Source organism: Equus przewalskii, chromosome 4, assembly GCF_037783145.1.
Source record: "Equus przewalskii isolate Varuska chromosome 4, EquPr2, whole genome shotgun sequence".
NCBI classification, from domain to species: Eukaryota; Metazoa; Chordata; class Mammalia; order Perissodactyla; family Equidae; genus Equus; species Equus przewalskii.
This window is the reverse complement of record NC_091834.1, coordinates 82,092,794-82,107,640: the sequence shown is the minus strand read 5'-3', so window position 1 is coordinate 82,107,640 and position 14,847 is coordinate 82,092,794. Positions and strand designations below refer to the sequence as shown.

The window sequence follows — 14,847 nt, the reverse complement described above, 5'->3', positions numbered from 1 at the left end:
AGAATTCCATTTTTGTCTTGGCAAGTTTTCTAGATCCAGATAGGACTCACACTAAGTCATGAGCTATACTTTAGTTCATGTGTAATGTTGAAGGACATCACAGTTTATATTAATTAGATTTTAAAAAAAGGCTTGTCAAACAAATTTACTCTTTTTCCATTGTAAGGTAAGTTTCTAGTCAAAAGCTACAATTTTTGATCTTAGGCAACAGTGTGTGTTTTCTGCTTAATGAATACTGATGTTTTATAGATTGTTTAGGAAGTAAGGAAATACAGCCAAAAGTTCCTGATTTATGAGGGGTTTGAAATGAGAACTTCCCTCATCTTGGAGCTGTTGTTTCAACACTGTCTAGTGTGGTTAGTCTCAGACGTTCTATTTGCTCTATTATGGAAATTACCCTACCAGTCCATGTGGAGAGAAACAAAAAATAAAACACCTCTACCAACCTTGCCTTTTATGTACATTTATTTGAACATAAAAATAGAAGGCATAGGTTTAGTTTATTTCACAAAAGTTTTCCCAGCTGTACTTTTCTATATCCTGCAATATTTTCCTAGAGTGTCACTTCAGAGAATATTAAAGCAAAACGAATGCAGGCTTTATGCACGGCTAATTGGGATGATCTTGTTGATATGCCTTTCTTTAGAAAAAAACTTGGTTCAGGTTGGTTTAACAAACATTGACATTAACCTAAGACGTGTTTGGGCACCATACTGGGCCCAGTGGGTACTCAGAGAAGGCAGATCTAGCTCCTGCCCTTCATGATGTTTCAGATTATTGGTAGGGAAAATAATATTTAGAAACAAGCTATAAATCAAAGATGGTGACTGAAAGATGAATCCTGCTTATTCATTAAATGCAATCTGCAGCCTCTATGTTTACTGATTCCCGGTGAGGATTCGGAAAGAGTGGACGGTTTGCATCCCTGAAGCTGTCTGATAGAAGCAGAGGCTGATTGAATTAATTGGAAGGCAACAAAAGAGGTCATCTTGTCTGGTCCCTGTCCCTATGAAGGATGGCACAGAAACTCTCCCAGACAGATTGCGACCTGCTTTAATCAGCCACTGGCATTATACCTAAGCCCGTGCTGTGACCCCTAAAATTGGGAAGAGAAGTGAAAGACCCAGTCGGTCACCCAGAGGATTGACCGCATTGTACAGAGGCAGCGATTATTTTCATTTTTCCTCTGGGTGGTCTAGTACCACACTACACCCTAAATTGTCGTTTAAAGGATATGCATCTTATATTTAAAGTACTTCCAGTTTTCTTTTTTAAATTTAAGTTTCTGTTATAAAATCCTTTGCTTTTTACATTTTTGGCATTTTCAACCAAAAAACATGGTTCTTTGAAGATTATTGGTTTCCACCAATACTCCTTTTAAGTTGGCATGAGAACCTTACCGTAACTCATACCTTCTTGTTGTTCATTTCTCCCCATAATTCATTTAATTGATTCTTTCAAGGCTTTTAATTCCTCATGGGCAAACTCATTTCCCTCAAGCTTTTTATCCTCAATGGAACTTAAGGGCAAAGGGAGAGAAAATGCAGCTGAAAGGAGGTGATATGATATAAAGGGAAGAGTCATGTAATTAGGTGGTTAGGATTCTTTCTATTCCTGGCTCTGCTTCTTCGTGAGCTGTCAGACCTGGAAAGGTCCCTCAGTGTTCCTCTACCTCAGTTTCACCATTTGTAAAATAAGAAGATTGGACCAGGTCAGTGAGATTCAAATTTGTTTTGACTGCACTCCAGATTAATAATTTATTGTACACAGCACCCAGTACACACATGCCTTGAAACTGAAATAAAAGTTTTAAGAAACAATACTTCCTCTGACTATATGAGATGCACTTGATTTCTGTTTTATTTATTTTAAAAATATGGTGTTTGTGACTCGCTAGTGGTTTAAGAACCACTAATAAGTCTTGTCATGAAGTTTAAAAACAGGAGATAGGATGATTTTTAAGGTGGTTTTAGCATGAGCATTCTATTTTATTAATTACAAGTTCCAGGGTCTCATCATATGTGTTCTTGCAGTAACATTACTTCATTGTTGACAAAAATCTTTAAAAGAGTGAGAAAGTAGGAGTGTAGGAAGGTGGAACTAGAGAGAATAGAAAAGTAAAATGTTTTGCTTTCCCATATGTGTATTTAATACAGACATATTTACTGTTTAGCTTTTTGTTCAAAAGAGAATAGCTGAGGGAATACTATTAATAACTTGCAAATAGAATGACTGAAGTCATTACTGAATGATAACACAGTCTTGGAAACAATTTCTGTGCCATCTCTTTCTCCAGTTCCTGGTTGCAATTTACATCCTAGGGACTTTGTAAGTAGTAATAAAAATAATGAAACCCAGTGTTGGAAGCTTGACCTGAACATATAAATGCTACAAATCAGGGAGAGTTCATTCCCATAGTGCCAAGTAAGTAGATAGAATTTTCAGGATCTGTAGGCTAGTAGCATTTTCCTGGCCTGTCTTAGCAGGTATAAACACACCATGTTGATCACCCATTAGGCAAATATGCAGTTATCTGGTGGTCCAGTGTTTTTCTGGCCTAGACAGTGTTGCTCATCTTATTGGGCATCAGGGTCTGCCTAGATGTATAAGCCAGGAAACTGGAAGTCACTCTTGGCAAGACCCTTTGCTTCAGTTCCATCCAAATCCTGTTAATTTTCTCTCCTAATATGTCTCAAGTGCCTTTACATTTCTCCACCTTCATCATCACCTTAGCCCATGCCACCATAGGCTCCTGTTCAAATTATGAAATAAACTCCCAACCAGCCTACCCCATCTACTCTTTCCTCCTTCCTATCTGTTCTTCTGTCCCAGAGCTCTTTTTGAACTGGACACCTGATTATTTCCCCTTTCAATGGCTTCCCGCTGTTGTTAGGAAGAGGACAAATTGACTCCAGGGAGCCTGTGGGGTCCCATAATCTGGCCCCCCCAGCTCTCAGGCCTCACCTCTGCTGCATGCCTGCTCCCTTGGTTCCAACCTCTTTGGCCTTATTTCAGCCCCTCATATGCTTCCACCCCTTCTGTCACTGGGCCTCTGTCATTACTGTCACCCTGCCTCTGTGCTCCCCTCCACTTCCCTTTCTCACCTTATTCACTCTCATTTATCCTTTAGATCTTGGCCCTACTGTTGCTCCATGACAGCAGGGACCATTGTATCCAGTTACTTAATATGTCATACAAGCTTGATGAATGATGATAATAAAGATGACAAGAAGACTAATACCATCCCTTTTCAACACACTTTTCAGACTGCTTTATATATAATAACTCATTTAATTATGACAACAACCTTATGAGAGGGAGATACTATTATTATCCTGACTTTACAGAGAAGGAAACTGAGGCATAAGAGATTAAGGGATTTACAGTCCCATCACTGGTAATTGGTGTTGTTAAGATTTGAACCCAGGCAGCAGGGTGGTTGTTCCTAATCGTTGAACTAAACTGCCTTTTAGTTTATTGGATGAGTGTATGAACATATATCCTGGGTTTATATTGTGATTTTTTTGGTTTGTATAATTGGAAAAGTGTTGCAAATTATAGAAGGTTAAGTATTTTGTAGTTCCATATAGCAAGTAATGGCATCCGTTTATTCACTATATAATGTGCCAAATGCCCTACACATTATCTCACTTAATCCTCACAACAACTATGCAACATAGGTATAAATTCCCATTTTATGAGAAGAGAATAAGAGACTCAGAGGCAGGGTCTCAAATCTTGATCTGTCTGATCTCTGAGCCCAGGCATTTTTGCATTTTCCTTGTTTTGTGGAAGAGATAGGACTTAATCTGGGCCCTCTAGGATGCATACAGTTTAAATAAGGGGAAAGGAAAATGTTGAGCATTAAAAAGGAATTGAAATTTATGAATTATTCCATGAATAACCAGTTTAAAAAAATGAAAAAATTTCTATTCGTAAAGCTAGGAAACACAAAATATCAAGGAATTACTTAAAAAGAAATGCATGAGTGACGTGTCTTTATTGAGGATTTCAAGAGAAGATTTGCATAAACAGAGATCCTATGTTCCCAAATGGGAACACTTAATATTGCAGCTATGTCAACTCTTCTGCAGCTAATTTTAAAAATTGATGCAATTCTAATAAAAGCCCCAATTTTAATTCTAAAGTTTATTTGTGAGAATAGTCAAGAATTTTTTTAAATGAGAGTGCTGATGGAATTTGCATGAACAGATGGTACAACTTATTATAAAATTATAATTATTGTAAAAAAGGTGCTGTTGGCATATTGAGAGACAAGTGGCCCAGAGCAGAAATTCCAGATATATATATCAAGAATATATAAGAGTTTGATATGTGTTAAAAGCAACTTTATATAAATTAATGGGAAAAAGAATATTCATTCAATAAATAGTTTGAGAAAATTGGTTCACAATTTGGAAAACATAAAGTTAGATCCCTACCTTGCACCAAATATCACATTGAGTATCAGGAAAGAGTTAAATGCAGAAACCTCAATCCATGAAATGAACTTCAATACAAGTATAAAAACCAGGCTTTCCTACAATATAGGGAAAGTCTCACATAGGGGAAGTGAATATAGCATATTGAAAAAAGTATGCACAGAATCATCTTAAATTTTAAAAATAGAGAAAGAGAGAAATGCTGTAAGGCAATTGACCAATATGCAAATGGTGGTTAATATAGTGGGCTAATAGATATTCTTTATTTTCTTCTTTATTCTTTTTTCCTCAAATTTCTACTAAGATTGTGATTTACTTTTTTAAGTTGAAGAGAAATATTTTTTTAAAAAGGTAAATTGTGGCCACGCCATGATTATAACGTATCTTGGGGTCAGTGGGAGCATTAGAAGTCCTATCCATTGAAAGGGGAGTTGTGAAGGGAAAACTTGAATTCTTCATGGAGGAGCTTGACAGAAACTCCAGCCAGGCCTGATTGCCTAGTGGGTAAAGTTCTGTGCTCTCACCACTTGATGGCCCAGGTTTGCTTCCAGATTGCAGAACCATGCCACCTATTTGTCAGTTGCCATGCTGTGGCAGTGGCTCACATAGAAGAGCTAGAAGGACTTACAACTTGGATATACAACCATGCACTGGGGCTTTGGAGAGGGGAAAAAAAAAGGAATATTGGCAATAGATGAGAGAGAAACTGTACTATTAATTATTGAGCTAATACTAGTATTTATCAACGGTTTTTACACTATTTTGAATCAAAATTTCTCTCACATGTGCATGATCTAAGATGATTATGTAAAAAAATACAACTGTTTGAATTTAATCATATGCCTTTTCTTTGTTTGGGGACTTAGGGATGTATCTATGAAATAACTTCCTCTTCTGGAAATCTTTCTTTTAAACTGGTTGTTTTGCCTGAAGGTACACTCTTAAATTTACTTGCCACTTACCTTAGGTTTTTCAGTGTTTTGAAAACCCTAGGGCATTGCATAGAAAATTTAACACCTGAAGGGGACACCTGGCACCTGCCTGAAGTACTTTACATTTCCTGGAAGGCACAAAAAGGAGAAAAGGAGACAATATTGTGGGCTGATGTAGCACTCTTCAGCGGTTGATTTACAAGTATCTCCTGATGTCTCCTCAGTCAGCTAAGAGCCTTCAGTTCTTGGAACTGCATTTAAATTACAGAAGAAGATAGAGAGCAAGTGATTTTCAGGAGAGGACCCTTATCTTCTCATTTTCTCTGGCCTTTGTAAATAGATAAGGCTGAGGATCAAAGTAGTTCATTAGTCTAATGCATCTGTTTATGCAGATCCTTGACAAAGTCTACTGTAGAATCCATAAAACAGAACCTTAGGTGCTGGAATTCTCTTTTGAGCTTGATGTTCTTTTCCTAGAGAAATCCTATGGATGTGTAAACACACACACACATACACTCTCACCCTCCAAAGCTAAAATACTCCTTAATTTTTATGGCTATAACTTTATAAGCTTTATTAATAAGCTTTGGCTTTCACCACAAATATCCAATCATCTTGCTTATGAATTTCAGCCATTTCATGCCAATTTTATCTCAGGTGTATGGCTGAAATTCATGAGCTAGATGAATATTTTGTAACTCAGAAAAATGCTTACAAAGTTGTAGAAATGTATTTCCCTTTTTCAGTACACTTCAATATATTGTCATTTGTTAATATTTACTAGTCAGTATTTCTTTAAAATTATACATTATTTTGTAATATTCTTTAATTCCTGCTCCACTACTGTCTTTAAAGATTCATACACACACACACACAGAATCTCTACTTATTATTTTACTTAGGAGATAAGCTGATCATGGATCTAATGGCTGAAAGTTAAACGGGAGTTTAGAGAAGTGAAAGCAAAGTCTGAGTTGGAAGAATCGAAGAGAAGTTCACAGAGGAGGAGGAAGTATAGGAGTAAATGGCAGAGGGTTTAAGTCAGACCTGACTTTACCATTTACAGCACAACTGTGTGATCTTGAGTAAGTTATTCAACTTTTGAGTCTTAGTTCCTTGATCTGTAAGAAAAAAAAGGAGAAATAATTTAGGATTAAAGAGATGATATTTGTGAAGTTCCCTGACCATTTTAATTATTTATATCCTTCTTCTTCCCTTTCACTTCTCTGACCTTATTTTCCGTAACTGACTCCTTTAACCATTGGATCAAAATAAAAAGAACTGAAAAATATTCTCCTTTGTGAGGAACCAGTTACAGCATATAGCTCAAGTCTAAGAATAATGAAAATGCAGTGACTCAGTTAACCAGACTGAGAATGCAGGAAAAAAAATCTAGACTGACATTTGATATTTTTGGTTAGTGCAGAATTTCCATCTCTCAATGGCAGCCCAGTTACTGGATATTCCAAACTGTTCTGAAGAATTGAGTTTAGTGGTATCTGTTTAGTCACACCCTTATGCAATCCTCAAGTGACCTTAGAGAGTGTAAGGAGGAAACAGAAATAAGAGAACACGCCCTAGAATCTAGAATTTTAGAACTTGTGCAGTCCTCTAATTCCTACTGAGAAGTAAACAAATGCCAGAAGGATCATGACTTGACCAAAGACACAAAGTCAGTTGCTCACGGCCTTAGAACTAGATCGCAAGTCTTTGACTTCTCAGATTGTTAGTCTTATGTCAGTGTTGCATAAGGTGGCTTAAATTACTGTAATGTTATTAATAAATAATCATATTACTGTGACATGATTACTCTAAACATCTGGACTTTTTATTCTTTAAATAATTCAACATATCTATATAAAGTCTATACTATGTTAGAAGATGTACTAAATACTACAGAATATTAAAAATCAATCCTTTTAACTGAGATCTTGATGCAGTTGGGGAACTGTCATAAACTGAACCTTCTTATTCACCTGATTTTCCAAGTTCTGTTAATGGTGCCAATATTCTACTACTTAGCCTCAACTCCTTATTCTAACATTTGTTGGTTGCCTCCAACCCTTGCTCCCATATTTACTCAGGTGCCAAAATACTGTCAATTTGACATCTGAAATATATTTTCTCTCATTCTTTTTCTTTTCCACCGTTTCCACCTGTTTCTTCTCTTTACGTACCCTGCCTCCCAACTTGTATCTCTACCTTCAACATGTTTGCTTCAGGTTACTTTGTACATCATTCCCAGAAATAATTTTAAATGCCAGTCTTGGGGCTCTGTTTCCAGCTGAACAACACTCAGTATTTAAACCTAGCATTTAAGATGCTCTTTGATCTTATCTGGGCTGCTAAATTGGAAAAAATTCATTAAATATCACTACTCCTCCAGCCTAACTTGAGTTGACATGTTACCTGACGTTTGGAGGTTGAGAAAGAGACGTCTGGGAAGGAGTAAAGAAAGTTACAGAGTAAACATCTGAATGAGGGCCTGTGGTTTGTAGATCTCATGTTATTTTCAAGGACCTGAAGGTAGAGCAGAGAGAGGTGGAGTGGTCCCAGCAGAGGAGGCTGGAGACGTGGGGGACCCCATCAAGGAGCCCCCAGTGGGCAGTCTTCCTAGTTGAAGGCTCAGGCTTAGTGAGGTTTAGGAAAGTGTCCAAGGTCACACTCCTTCTGAATTGTGCAGCTAGGACCCAAATTCAGGTCTGCCTGACTGGTTGGTCCCCTTCCCCCTGTAGCCAGCTGAATCCATCAGTCACTTTGTCTTTCTGCCTTACTGCAGGACGCATGTTTTCATCCCTCTGCAGTTAGGGAGATACACAAGTTCTGTTTGCATATCCTAGTGCTTAGGAAATATTCTTATATAATTGAACGTGCTTGTGTTTCTTTCCCATCTTCTCACTATTGTATCCTTGGAACCAAATCAGTTTAATCAGTAAAAGGGACTTATGTTTGCTACCTTGATATCGATTACTTTTTAGTGTGTGATGAGATTCTTGCCGTGGTTCTCACTGATTTCAGTCACTCCCTCTGCAGTTACTGCATACGTGTGAGTATTGGGACAGCATGAGGTAGAGCACGACAGTGTTGTCCCTGGTGTATCAAGCAGTGAAGCACACAGAGTTCTTGTGCAATTCAGAATAACTTTTAAATTTGGTCCTATATGCATAAATGTATTTATTCATGGCAGCTCACAGATTCTCTTCTTCCCACTTACCATCCTCTCCAAACAACTGCAAGAAATGATTCAATTATTTAAATAGTTGCTTTGTGCTAGGGGCCAGCCCAGTGGCGTAGTAGTAAGCATTGCTTCAGCTGCCCAGGTTTCACAGGTTCGGATCCCAGGTGTGGACCTACACACTGCTCATCAAGCTATGCCATGGCAGCATCCCACATACAAAATAGGTGAAGACTGGCACAGATGTTAGCTCAGTGACAATCTTCCTCAAGCAAAAAGGGGAAGATTGGCAATGGACGTTAGCTCAGGGCCAATCTTCCTTACCAAAAAAAAGAAAAAAATAGTTGCTGCATACTTAAGAAAAAGTCAGAGAGGAACTAAATAAATACTTTTAAAACTACAAATTTAAAGGGTGAGATTAGTTCTACTACATGCTAAGGCTGTAGTAAGAAATTCAACCAATTGACATTTGCTTTCCCAGGAATAAAAGGACTGATATGACTTCCTTTTTTTTTCTGCTGAATTGGCCAGCTGTTCATTAGATTATCACTATATTAACACTAGAAGCTTTATATGCATAATCTCAGGGAAAAGAAAATAACTCCTAACATCTCAATTTACAAAACTAAATTATATCCTGAGAAATGAGAGATTCTTAGAAAGCAAAGCTCAACAACTATGTATCAATCAAAGAGTTTAAAATTCCTATCAGGCTCATCTTAGGAACTCACATTGTAATGTTCACAATGCTTTGCAAACTTGAGCCAATTTGCCTTTTTGCTAAGAAGGAATGAAACCCTAGACGACACACCATGATGTGCAAAGACCTTAACTGAGGTGCACGTGGTATTGCTTGGACCAATAAGGATTTACCGTGTGTTCCAGGAACATGGGATACTGTCAGGAGTTTTAGATTTTGTCAATGAAAACATAAAACAATCTTGCTATCAAATTTATGAGGCTGACTTCATCTCCCACTGTGCACTTTGCTGTATGTTGTTAATTTTAAGCTATACACTAAAACACATCACAACTTTATAATCAGTGTTTTAAAAGGATGGCTGACATACAGCCTTTGACAGTATTTAGCACTTTATAGCAATACGTTAACACTAACTTTAGAAACTATAGCATAGTGAAATTTTACGACCAATTAAGTTGATGAGTCATGTCAGCTTCCTAAATTTCTCTTTTAGATGAAGGAGGGAAGCTGATATAGGAAGTGAGCAGCAAACTCCAGCTCATGTAAAATCTTCTGTCATCATGAGGTTGAAGTGTTAGGGAAAAGAAAAGACATGTCTAAGCAGCCTGAAAAGAAATCAAATGATTTCTTCTTAAATTTAGAAATGGTGATAGTTTCAGTATTTTTGTTTGGCATCATGTACTTACATTGATTTATGGAAAAAGACTTATAGCGTCCATTGACTCATGTGTGACAATAGTCACTAGACAGCCTTCTGAACTTTAAAAGAAAAAAATGTGGGGCTGGCCCGGTGGCTGAGTGGTTAAGTTCGTGCGCTCTGCTTCGGGGGCCCCAGGTTTCATTGGTTCGGATCCTGGGTGCGGACATGGCACTGCTCATCAGGCCATGCTGAGGCGGCATCCCACATAGCACAACCAGAGGGGCCTACAAGTAGAATATACAACTATGTACTGGGGGCTTTGGGGAGAAGAAGCAGGGGAAAAAAATAAGAAGATTGGCAGATGTTAGCTCAGCTGCCAATCTTAAAAAAAAAAATGTGCAAAGTTGTATATGTTTAATTTTCACCCAAACCAACAGTCAAAGAGATAAATAGTTTGACTAGTAAAAATTTAAATATTTCCCTTTAATAAGACAGTGTGGTATTTGAGAATGAATATAAATCCATAAATTATCTATAAAAAGTTGATTTTTGTTTTTTTTAGGAAAAGCCAAGGAAGAGTGTGTCTATTAAGTTGGGGCATCTCTATTGCAGTTTATCAGGAAAGTGTTATATATAACTTTATTCCAATTACTGAGTGCTCAGAAATATCTTCATAGATTGATAAGAAGGTTACAGTGGGATTAACATAAAATCATAATATATTAAATTAACATTTTGGGATAGAGTAAATTTAAAAATATAAAATATTTATACATGTCTAGCTCTTACATATATTCTACAGATGGTGGGCATTTTCCAAATTCCTTAATTTTCTCATGGTTATTACTTTCTTAGAATCAATTTGACTTGGACATTATCTGCCAATTCTGTGCCTGCTGTCCAGACCCCACCCTGTAGCAATGGACACATGGAGATCCTCTGTCTTTTCTTTAAAGCCCACAAAAGAAAACAAAATCAGATAAATAAACAGTAATGTTCACAGAAGAAATGTGTGTGTGTATGTCTGCAGCAGAGGGATTTACGGAGAAGCAATGCAAACAAGTTACCTTAGAATGTTAGTGCAAAAGACTGAATGTTCAGAGGAGATGTGCATTAGTGTGAAGAAATGAAATATTTGCTGAATTTAAAGACTGTTTATTAAAAGTTACTAACTGACGTCCGTGGGAAAATTTCAAATGCTTGCTTTTGGTTTCTCTAAGTGTTACCGAGTGTATAAGGTTTGGAGAGATGTGGAGGTGAGAGGAGATCCTTTTTGGTCTTATTAATAAGCCCTTGATGTTCTTTCTGTAATTTTTTCTTGTATGCCTAACATTCTTGCCATCCACTACATTCTTCTGGGGATTGAGAGAATATTGTGCTTCGAGACTGAGACCGGGGGATGCTTCCCATATCTGCTCTTTGCGCCCTCGGTAAATTTCACCTCCGTGAGTCTCGATTTCCTCATCTGCAAAATAAGAATGTTGGTTTATAATCAATGATACATCATCTAATTTTAACATTGAATTTACCTTCTATTTTTCATTCTATGCTTCTGTTACATATTAAATGATAATCATCAAGCTAAGAGTAATCCTCAATGTCAATTCTCAGCCCTAGATATGCCTAAACATAGGTACAGTTATTTTGAATGACACTTAATTTTGAGAGCTCTACATCTTTTTAATAGCAAATTAAAATAGAAAATTAATGGGAATCTAATGTACAGCATGGTGACTATAGTTAACAATGCAGTATTGTATACTTGAAAGTTGCTAAGAGGTTAGATCTTAAAAGTTTTCACCGTAAGAAAAAAAATAACTATGTGAGGTGATGGATGTGTTAGCTAACCTTATTGTGGTAATCATTTTGCAATATATACAAATATCAAATCATCACGTTGTATACCTTAAACTTACACAATGTATATGGCAATTATATCTCAATAAAACTGGAAACAAATTAAACAATAAAATAAAATATAGAGGCCGACCCATAGCCAGGTGGTTAAGTTCGTGTGCTCCGCTTCGGTGGCCTGGAGTTTCGCCAGTTTGGATCCCGGGTGCGGGCATGGCACCGCTCGTTAGGCCATGCTGAGGGGGCGTCCCACATAGCACAACCAGAGGCAGTCACAATTAGAATATACAACTATGTACTGGGGGGTTTTGGGGAGAAGAAGAAGAAAAAAGAAAGAAGATTGGCAACAGTTGTTAGCCCAGGTGCCAGTCTTTAAAAAATAAATAAATAAATGAAACAGAAAATTGAGTTAAAGAAGAAAATAAATTGAATTATTCTTCTAAAGATAGCCAGGTTCACTTCAGGAAATATTGTCGCTTAATATTTACAAAAAGCCTTCCCAAATAGAGCACATTCAAAACAAGAACAGACCTGACGGGAGAAAAAACGACCTTACCTTGGGTTACGAATTAAATGATGCTCCTGGAGCTGAAGTAGATGAAAAGAACAACAGTCTACACACTTTACTTAAAAGATCAAGTCACTACCAAAATGTTATGTAATTACTAGATGTATAATATAAAAGGACTCAATACTGTGGAAATAAAGATAATGAAATTATACATATGTTATTTACTTTATAGCTTTTGTTGCTAATGAAATAGTTCCTGTTCTTTCCAAATAAAAAAATCAATCCCGAGTTTAAAAATCTGACTCAGTAAGTGTAGGACTATAATAATCGGGAGTAAAATCGAATAGTTTTGTCTCATTAAATGTGCCTCAGATGATGGAAATCTTAGCCCTAATGCCATCTTTTAGTGAAGTCTAACAACGCCAATTGATGGTTTCCCTTTTTCTTTTGCAGGGCTGGAGCGAATTGCGCGGGATTCATCGTATGAACAGGAAGGCAAGGTCCAATTTGTAATTGATGCAGTGTATTCCATGGCTTATGCGCTGCACAATATGCACAAAGATCTCTGCCCTGGGTACGTTGGCCTTTGCCCACGAATGAGTACCATTGATGGAAAAGAGCTGCTTGGTTATATTCGGGCTGTAAATTTTAACGGTAAGTTACAAATTTTTTTTTTTGTCTCTAAATACTTTAGAAGTGACAGGGCGTGTTTTTTTTCCTCCTATATATAGAAGATCCTCAAGCAGAGTGGAGAATGCAGGATTAGAAGCTGTTCCCCTTTTAATCAGAAGTGTGAGTTTTTCCACCTGCTTTTAAATCTCAAACATATTTTTTGTGCTACCATTAATCTTCTCCTGAAAGAAGCAGAAGTTAAAAATAAGCCTCTATCAATCAAAACATTCTGCTTAAATATCACTATTTCAGGAATAACTTTGGCTCATTTGGAACCATTGACCACAGATTAGATTTCTTTGAAAATGTTTTGTTCATGCTGTTATTAGAGAAGGAATGGTAGACATTTTGTTTTGAAACTGATTTTAAGTTGTTAAAACAGTAAGTTGACTTGAGGGGAGTGGGTGATTTGGCGTTGCTGTGTATTTACATTCTAAGAGTGCTGTGTTAAGCTTCTGTGTCTTCATTTTCCTTCTATTTCTTTCAATGATTTGGGCAGGTTGAAGCTATGAGCTGCATCATGTGAGATAGAACTACATACAATGTAGTGTAGATGAGATCTGCCTACTGCAGAAGCAGAAATGCTGCTTCTGTGAGTGTCATAAGAAATTGACACGGAATATGCTGGACTCCTAGTGTTTGGCTGAGAATAGCCAAACTGCCTGTCTGAAGTGATGGAATTATTGAATGCTGCTCTTCTTTTATGAAAGTTGTAATGGTTGCTGCCCATGACTTTGACCATTATTTTCAAATGAAGTGATAGAATGCCCTGAGCTGTCTAATTCTTTCTGTTTGGCTGTAATCCACACAATGGACGTGCCTCTGAGCCACGCACAGCGCTGCACTGTCCATCATAATACACTCCAGTGACCTCGGCTGCCAGCCTTTCTCAAAAAAGCACAAGGTCATCTTCAATTTAGAATTCAAGTGGAAACTTCTTCTTTTGCTTTTTCAGGCAACATGAGACAAAATTTGGTTTATATTCAACACAGAGTATCCTCTTTTTCAGCCGAATTTTTGTGAAACATTATCTAACATTAATCCTTTTAAGAATATAAATACTGAGGGGAATTTGAAAATAATTTCTTGCAGTTATCAAATTGAGCAAAAGAGGAGCATTATAATACAAGGTTATTTATCCTAATGTGAGGTTGGGGAATACTTCATTTATCCAAATTGTTAGGAGGTGGGAAGAGGAAAGCAAATGAATATATTTTCTCAATAACTGAAGCTCACCTCTAGAAGATAGGGAAATCTTTTAAAGAAACAGTGGATTAAGGTATTTTAAAGGTAAATTGTCACTTTCTCTCTTATCTTAACCATGGATAAAAAACAAACCCTTCCCTGATGACTTCAGTCATTATACCATGCTGTACTATAATGATGCTATTAAAAACTACTAAAAAATGTCTTAATGTCTAATGATTATTAAGACAATTTGCCTCTAACTTCAATGATTCTGAGTTCTTCTGTCCACTTTTTATAGGTTTGTTTTTTCCTCTTCTATATTACCAGACTGCTGTTGCTGTGATTATTTTTAGGTCTGATCCCTTCCATTATTTACTTCTTTCAATCTGTATCGATGGAGGACCACACATAAAATTTCATTAATTTAGTCATGAGATATTTATTGAATGAATCAATGTGTTAAGCATTGCGATAGGTGCTAAAGATACATTACTGGTGAAAACAGTCAAAACAGTCAAAACAGTCATGAGATTTAGAGTTTCTTGGGGAATTTAGAGATTAATGAAAAAGACACACAAAGGAAGGTAAATTATGTAATCTGCAATGAGTGCTGAAAAGGGGAGTGTGCTGGACTGAGAGCTTGTAATCAAGGAAACTCTAGGGAGTTTGAGTCAGGTAAAGCCTGAAGGAGATGAGTGTCCGAGGTAAGGGTGAAGAGTAGGCAGGGCCA

At 36.9% G+C, this 14,847-nt stretch overlaps 1 protein-coding gene across 10 annotated transcripts in view; it reads left to right on the top strand.

The window, feature by feature from the left end:
* The window catches only part of GRM8 (glutamate metabotropic receptor 8), a 718,262-nt gene that overhangs the window by 421,905 nt on the left and 281,510 nt on the right, over window positions 1-14,847 (top strand). For all 10 annotated transcript variants that reach the window (XM_070616524.1, XM_070616523.1, XM_070616520.1 and 7 more), the window contains exon 7: window positions 12,711-12,911. In XM_070616524.1, coding sequence (XP_070472625.1) covers window positions 12,711-12,911 — 201 coding nt within the window. The remainder of the gene's footprint in view (window positions 1-12,710; window positions 12,912-14,847) is intronic.